This window comes from Notothenia coriiceps, unplaced genomic scaffold (assembly GCF_000735185.1).
Source record: "Notothenia coriiceps isolate Sejong01 unplaced genomic scaffold, NC01 NC01_scaffold00020311, whole genome shotgun sequence".
Taxonomy (NCBI): domain Eukaryota; kingdom Metazoa; phylum Chordata; class Actinopteri; order Perciformes; family Nototheniidae; genus Notothenia; species Notothenia coriiceps.
This window is the reverse complement of record NW_011353012.1, coordinates 321,986-330,122: the sequence shown is the minus strand read 5'-3', so window position 1 is coordinate 330,122 and position 8,137 is coordinate 321,986. Positions and strand designations below refer to the sequence as shown.

The following is an 8,137-nucleotide window of genomic DNA, read 5'->3' as shown; positions in this document are numbered from 1 at the left end:
TTAGACAGATGAACTACACTCTCTGAAGGTCGCGCAAATGTGTTCATCTTTTGAATGGGGCTTCTTAAATGAGTGTAAACATCCTGCCTAAATGATTTTCTGACTTCGTACTGGCTGGATATATAATTACAACCACAATAATGGTTTTACTATCACAGTGCACTGAGATTTGTTATCAAACTGTAAATCAGCTTACGCATCACTGACTGCACTGTAGAACCAAAGGCGGTTTTGCCATCACTTACTGTACTAGAGAGGCTCAGTCACTGTACATTTCATTACGAAAGGCCATGTGGAGAAAAGTACCATCCTTAATATCTGGCTCGCTGATCCATCGGCAAATTGAAAGTACTTATCGTGCCTGTAGATCTCATGGCGTGGTTTATTTAAATGTGCCAAGGGCTAGGCTAGTCTAGGGAAGAAAAGCTTTAGAATGTGCAGCTCGCACTAACTTGAACAAGGCGCAAAAAAGAATGTAAAAATTAGCAGAAGCCTGGTACCGACACATGCTTTTAAAGGCTCGGTTCGGATGCTCCACAGTCAGCATGCTTCTGGAACGCGCTGAACATGTGGATAGCATATGTAAATTGTAATCCCTGTAATTTTTGCTGTAATGAGTCCTTCTTGTTGTTCTGTTCTGTTGTATGTTTTATGTCTTCATTAAGTGGAACCTACTGGCGCGTCTCGCCTTGAAAAATTAGATCATTGATCTCAATGGACTTTACTGGATAAAATTAAAAGGTTTTGAATTGAATGTCGAGCAATTAACTGCAAAGTCACTCAAAGCATAAATCGGAGAATAATTTATGTAGGGCAAAGTGTTACTAGAAACTATCCAAGTGTCAACGAAACATCGCAGTATTAACCTTACTTGTTTTTAATAAAAACAGTAACGCAACTAATAATTTCATAAAAAGTGCATATTTATTCCACGGAGAACCACAATATATACTTAATATACTATGTTAAAAAACATAATGCANAATTAGACCCATAACCCTCTGGCATACTGTTGCCCTCAGGCAACAAACCATATTTAAAAATATATATATATTTAGAGGGCCAGTGAGAGGTCGAAAAAAGTGGTTTGTTGCCTGAGGGCAACAGTATGCCAGAGGGTTATGGGTCTAATTGAGGTCATTATGGTTTAAGAGTAGCAGGCACCAATGCATCACTGAGTATGCATCCTAAAAATGTAAGAATAATCATGATCACAATAGAAATAGCGAGGTCATGCTTTTAGGAATATGTTTGTTTAATTATTTTATTGGTTAGAAAAAAAAAACCTGTACAAAATATACATTTGATCATACACTGTCTGCTGATTTAATGGAAATAAATAGCAACAGCGACCTCTGCTGTGTGATTGTAATAACAGTCATTGGCTGTAAGTGGCACCGTCATCACACCGCGACAACATGTTTCTACTTTTTCCTAGGACAACGTAAATAGTAAAGCTCAACATTTGTTTTTTAATCTTAGGATGTGAATTGGGAAACTAAGCGAGCTAATTCTACAAGCCACTTCATCTAGTTTTCTTTATCTACGTAAAAAAAAACCGGAAGTCCTTTTCTCTCCGTATGCAGATGTAAACACATGGCTTGTGGTCCTGTCTGATGCTCAATTATGCCAAAACTCTTTGAGGTAAAGTTTCCAGGAGAATGTAAGGCGCTTCCCGAAGGTTTCTGGTCAGCTGTGGACGTGTGGATAAAGAAACCCCACGTGGTGAACAAGCGTCTGTGCGGGGTGAAGGAGACGGAGAGTAGGGATGTGGGCAGAGAGGCGGTGCTGTCGCTGCTGGAGGAGCCTGACCTCGCTCAGGATGTGCTCTCCTTCATGACCTGCTGTAGGAACACACCTGAGAATACACACGAGAAGGAAACCCCCTGGGTCTCCAGCGTCAGGACGTTTATTCCTAAAGTCAACAACTATGGGACGAACCTGCATAAGGAGGTTATCCTCAAAGGTAATAGTGGACAGAGGTGGGAGAAGTACCAGAGTATAGGAATACTCTGTTACAAGTAAATCAAAATGTTACCCAAGTACAAAAGTATTAGCATCACATATCCCTAAAGTACCAAAAATGAAAGCACTCATTCTGCAGATTGGTCCATTTCAGAATAATATATAGTATATGTTTTGATTATAATTATTAATGCATTTAAGTGTTATCAAAACTGGTAAAGGTGCAGCTTGTTTTAATGACTTTGTATACTGCAGGGTAGTTTGAGAATTTACTCCAGGTGTAACGAAAGTCTTATTTAAATGTTGATTATATTTCACATCATTAATCCAAAGTCTGTAAAGTAACTAAAGAATTAGATATATGTAGTGGAGTGAAAGTTCATGATTTACCTCTGAATTGTATTGGAGTACAAAGTAACATAAAATGGAAATACTCAAGAAAAGTACAAGTTTCTCAATATTGTACTTAAGTACAGTACTGGAGTAAATGTACTTGTTACTTCCCACCTCTGAGAGTGGATTTGAATGAAAAGCTCTACCAAACTCTGTTCTCCTTTAAAAACCTCTTTATATCTCTTTAATCCATTTTAGACTTCGGCAGACAACAGGTGACATTTGTTCCGTTTGAAGAGGATTCAGAAGGAAAGGTCTCTCTCAAGAGGGGAAACATTTATCAGTTCCAGCTCCTCCATCAGGACTGTGAGGAATGGTGAGTGGCTAATGTAAACACATTTTTACATGACCATTTTTTAAATGTATTTTTATTCAAGCCAAAACAAAAGTGACTTTACAGCTACAACAATGATAGGAACAGGGGAAAGACAACATAGAGAACACAACAAATAAAAAAAAAGGATACAAAATTGTCAGAGGGGATGTTATCGGCAGGGTGTTTATTAGTCATTCTCCATTCCCTCCTCACTTTGTTAAAACACTACAGGGTCCATATTTGCTGTGGCGTACTTTAACCACAGCACATTCTTTATTCTTAACAATTGATTTTGACATTTGACTCCTGAAGACACGCCCTTAATACTGGTTTATTAACCAGGAGAAATTCCAACATTAAAGACCTGGCCTTTTCATTACTGTGATACAGTTAGCGCATATTCCCGTATTAACTTTAATTTAAATGAGGTAACCCAGAGTAACACTGAAGCTCCCTGTGCTCATGGTGCTAACGGTAAAGTCACCTGACATGACATACAATGCATATTCTTAGTGATCGTACAATACTTCACAATAAACAAGTTTAAGACGGTAACAATAATCTTCCTCTGCAGGTCGTTGGAGCTGCATGTTTTGGCCTCAGACCAGTGGTTCTCCGATGGCGTGGCGTACCCGAGGCTGCCCTGGCTGTCCTCAGATCTGCTGCCCAAGCTGGTGCGCTGGGCCACCGAGTGCAAGAGCAGCGAGTTCAGGAGCACCTTGTCCCTGCTGCCGGTGGAGAAGTACAGCGTCATGTACCAGACGCTGAAGGAGAAGTACAAGGCCATGGTCAAGGTAAAGTCTGCCCAGCGACAACAGATCTGTTTATTTCTTGATTTTTAATACTGAATACCAATGTTTCTTTTTAGGTTTGGCCTGAGGTTACAGATCCTGAGAAGTTTGTCTATGAGGACGTTGCCATTGCTACATATCTCCTCGTGAGTTCAAACCTGGTTTTGAATATTGTTTTATAACGATCGATTTGAGAGTTATTTTGCAACATACCTAATATGTCTTTTCATATTTATTTTAACCTGTATGACCACTGCGAAGTATACAAACACATCCATTCTGTACATATATGTTAAGGTGAAGCTCTTTTTTTGTATCTGTCACATATTGTAAGGTCATGAATCCAAGAGAGTCTCAATCAATCTGAGTATGAAAAAAGGCTTAGTAAATTGATTTATGCGTCACACCAGAGGCAGGTGAAAGGGTGTGAGCAGCATCTGCAGGTGATTAAAAGCGTTCATGATCAGACAGTGGTGTTGAATCTCTGTCACTGAACTGCAGGTGCTGTGGGAGGAGGAGCGAGTGGAGAAAGGTCTGACTGAAAAACAGTCATTTGTGGACCTGGGCTGTGGAAACGGCCTCCTGGTTCACATACTGGCCAACGAAGGGGTAAGCAACGTGCTGGATGAATGTTGGCTGTCTTTGATTTACAGTATGTTACTCCCTGGTTAAAAGCTAACTGAATCTCCTGGAAAAGTAAGAGTAAAACCACAATGGTGTTATTTAGATAAGTGGTACCTTTTTTTAATAGGCCTAGTTTTTTACTAAATTCCTACACCTAAAACCCACAACAGACTGAACTCAGAAGCACACCCGAGAGCAGTGACCTCCGCAAAGGCCAGATGCCCCTGTCTCTCAATGTTAACTTGTGAAAAATAATGAATGCTTTCGCTCTTGAATGTGTATCTGATGCAACATGTAATTGGTTCCTCCTTGACCCTTCCACAACGTTTTATGAAAATTGCCAGTAGTGTCTCCATGGTGGAGGTTTGTACATTTGACAGGAGATATCTACCAACTATTGTTTTAGAATTTAATGGCCACATCTAAAAGTTGAAACAAACATATTATATTTACTATCACATATGATTAAATCAAACAGCAAATAGAAAAACAGGACAGTTTAATCTTTTTTTTTTAACATAAGCAATGAACCAATTATTCTAAAAGTTTCCGATTGATTGTCTTTAGATCGTCTAATCAATTTATTGAAAGAAAACTATTGCATCTTCTGTCTGGACCGACTGCCAGAGCCATGCTACTTGCTTTATTGGCACTTCTAATACGATGGATTCACATGAATATAATTGCCTCTTATAACAAGGAAGGAATAACAAATGTAACTACTAATAAATACAAATAAACTGCCTATTTAAATACTGGAGTTCTTTTTAAATCGTCACCAGCAGCCAAATCAATGACACAGGGCTGGTGAGACATAGTGAGGGGGATTCGTGTCTCTGAATTCATAACATCCACAGTACCGTGTCGCTTAAACGACCAATCACAAACTAGGACAGGTGTAATTGAATTTGCACGCAGCAATCGGCTGACCGTCATGCCGTCTTGTGTTGCAGCATCCTGGAAAGGGCATCGATGTTCGGAGGAGGAAGATCTGGGATATGTTCGGCCCCCAGACTCTGCTGGAGGTGAGCAAGCTGAGCATGAAGAGGGGGGGCTCATTGTAACTTATTTAGGTTTATTATAACTTCACACAATACAGGGAAGCCATATCACAGGCTGTGTCTGTCTAGCTGGATTCGAAACAGTACAATTGAACTCCATGATAATTTCGTAAACACTGTGTCATGTGATAGCTAATTATGGACCTGGAAGCGAGATTGTTCTTTTTGAATGTACAAATCCAAAGAAAGTAAGGATTACATTTGAGTTGCAGATATAAAATAAGACATCATGAATACATGTATTGGTAAAAAGAAAAAGTCATGTTTAATTTCCATTGTTTTTACATTTTAATAACACTCAAAACACCTTTCTAAAATGTCTGTTTTTGTACCCAACATTGGCCATTACAAGTTTAATTCATGCAATCCTATTATTTGTTTTAGACAATGTGAAGATGTCCTGCTTTTAGAGGTTTCGTCCTTTGGTTGGTTGTATACAGTACAGGTTATTAAACAATATATTTGGGTTAAAAGATGTTGAATGGACAAAAAAATTAATTGATTAATGTATCCAATACTTGCAGATGATTCGAAGCATTTTGCAGAAATCAGCAAGAAAAAACCGTTACCTGTTATTTACCAGTCATAAAACAGGAAAAATGTTCACCCTGACATTTTACCCTGGCAGCGTTACACTTAAAGAAACTACAAAATGAGAAACGGCACTGCTGCACAGGGGTCTAACAGTGAATCAAGACATGTGAACATTCACACATTTGCAGGGTACCCTGTCCCAAAAACACTTCACTCTCCTGTCTGCCTCCTCATTTATTTGACATCAAGCTGCTGACTGCTTCCATTTCAGCTCATCTATTATTGACTGATTCTTTGAGAACGGATGTGCCAGACCAATCTTTTCTGGGCCCCCAGGGGAGCTGTGTGCAGTCCCAAACCTTTATTTGAAGGCTCTCTCTGAACCTCACAGGTTTCAGTGCTGCTACTAGAGATGTCCCGATCCGATCACGTGATCGGGGATCGGAGCCGATCACGTGATTTTCAAAAGAACGGAATCGGGAGAAAAAAATCGGGGATCGGGATTTTTTAATTTTTTATTAAATATTTTTATTATTTTATTTAATGTTACAAAACAAAAATGACCATGTTCACGTCTTAAAGTCATCCTGAGGCCTTAGTTTTGGTTTAAAATTACACAACATCATGTATGTGTTGCTTCTTTTGGGCTTGTTTTCATAGACCTGGTTGCTTATTTCTCTTAAATCTGGCAACAGAGTGGGCAGGGCGCAGTGTCTAATAGTAGCAGTAAGCTAACGAGAGGCTACGTTCAGCTGGTGACTCGGGAGTCGGCAGAGAAAATGTCAGGAGTTTGGAAGTATTATAAAATTGAAAGCGAAGGCAGTGTAACAGCCAGATGCAATGTTTGCAAGGCGGAGGTTCCGCGTGGTGGAAAGAACAGTCTACGTTCAACACGACCAATCTAATACGCCACCTGAGAAACAAATACCAACAACAACACGACGAGTACACAGCGGCCACTCAGGTAACGGCACTGAAACAACCGACACTTTCAGAGACTTTTAAAAGGAAAGAGAACCTGCCCCAGAACAGTGAAAAGGCCAAAAAGATAACAGCCAAGATAGCTGAATTCATCGCGTTGGATGACCAGCCGTTATCTGTTACCTTTTTTTTCTCTTAATGCATTGCATAAAGATCCGATCGGGAAAAATCGGTATCAAATGATCGGAATTGGACCAGGAGCAAAAAAAGGTGATCGGGACATCACTAGCTACTACGCTTCAAAATGTGGGATGTTGGTGCGATATACCATGTTTTTACATAGATTATTAGCTTGGTTTGCTGGAATTGTGTTATTTTGATCATCCAAAAGTCATTATTTTGCCAAGAAAGCAATTGAATCCAATCAACCAACCAAGCCCAAGTTTAAATCAGCTTTCATACATTTCACACTGATATATAAAAAGTTTGAGATAAGACTTTTCCTTTAAATACAAATTCAGAATTAAATCACACCAGCTTGCATCTTCCCCGCTTTAAGGATCTCTTGTGCTTTCTGGGTCTTTTCTATTTTAGGAAAAGGCAATTACTCCCAGCGAGAGCTTCTTATTCCCGGATACGGACTGGCTGATTGGGAACCATTCGGACGAACTCACACCCTGGATCCCCGTTATAGCTGCCAGGCGAGTCATCAGCAGACACAATCTCACTCAGCAGCTGAAGGGCCAGCTGATCTCCCCAATTTGGAATAACATTATGGGCAGAGAGAGGATGTGTGAATGTGTGTGTGTGTGTGTGTGTGTGTGTGTTAGTCAGTACAAAAGTTAGTGTGTTTTAAAGCGTCCACCTGGTGGCGATGTTGAGCCTCAATCTGAGAAATCTACTTCAAAGTGACACAGAGGATAATCTCTAGGAATGGATTGTTGTTTCCTTTCTGTTGAAAAGACAAACAATGTGTAATTCTTATTTTCGATGGCACATGGTATGATTATATTCCTTTTCTCTCTCTTCAGATCATCTTATTCCTGTCGGTACTTCGTCCTCCCCTGCTGCTTCTTTGACTTCTTTGCAAAATACCAGAGACGGCATTGTAAGAAGTCTCAGTATAAAGAATACATCGACTTCATCACGGAGGTCAGCGTAGTCAGTGGCTTCAACACGGAAGAGGACTGCCTGAGAATACCTTCCACCAAACGGGTAGGCTCACAGAGTTGGGACTAAACACCAATGCTTATGTTGTTGACTTCATATATTTAATATAAGACTTCTCTTATTCTAAATATTTGTCATATTGTGGGATAAACATGTTTTTTTCCTTTTTGTTGTATACTCAAAAACAAGTTAAAAAGTCCTATGGTCCTGAATGGTTCATATCAACACACAAAGCTCCACTTATCCTGGGTCACGCAGCAAAACCTCTACATCAGGGGTCGGCAACCTTTTTGATATGAAGTGCCATTTAAAAAAAAAAATTGTTATCAGCGTGCCAACGATCGAGAATTATCAACGGGGGG

The 8,137-nt window shown here is 39.7% G+C and overlaps 1 protein-coding gene across 2 annotated transcripts in view; it reads left to right on the top strand.

Moving 5' to 3' along the window:
- The first annotated feature begins 1,405 nt into the window (after positions 1-1,405).
- Positions 1,406-8,137, top strand: part of trmt44 (tRNA methyltransferase 44 homolog) — a 15,827-nt gene continuing 9,095 nt past the window's right edge. For both annotated transcript variants that reach the window (XM_010779505.1, XM_010779506.1), the window contains exons 1-8: positions 1,406-1,966; positions 2,557-2,674; positions 3,249-3,468; positions 3,543-3,611; positions 3,967-4,074; positions 5,043-5,114; positions 7,200-7,306; positions 7,637-7,820. In XM_010779505.1, the coding sequence (XP_010777807.1) occupies positions 1,627-1,966; positions 2,557-2,674; positions 3,249-3,468; positions 3,543-3,611; positions 3,967-4,074; positions 5,043-5,114; positions 7,200-7,306; positions 7,637-7,820 (1,218 nt within the window). In that variant the 5' untranslated portion in view covers positions 1,406-1,626. The remainder of the gene's footprint in view (positions 1,967-2,556; positions 2,675-3,248; positions 3,469-3,542; positions 3,612-3,966; positions 4,075-5,042; positions 5,115-7,199; positions 7,307-7,636; positions 7,821-8,137) is intronic.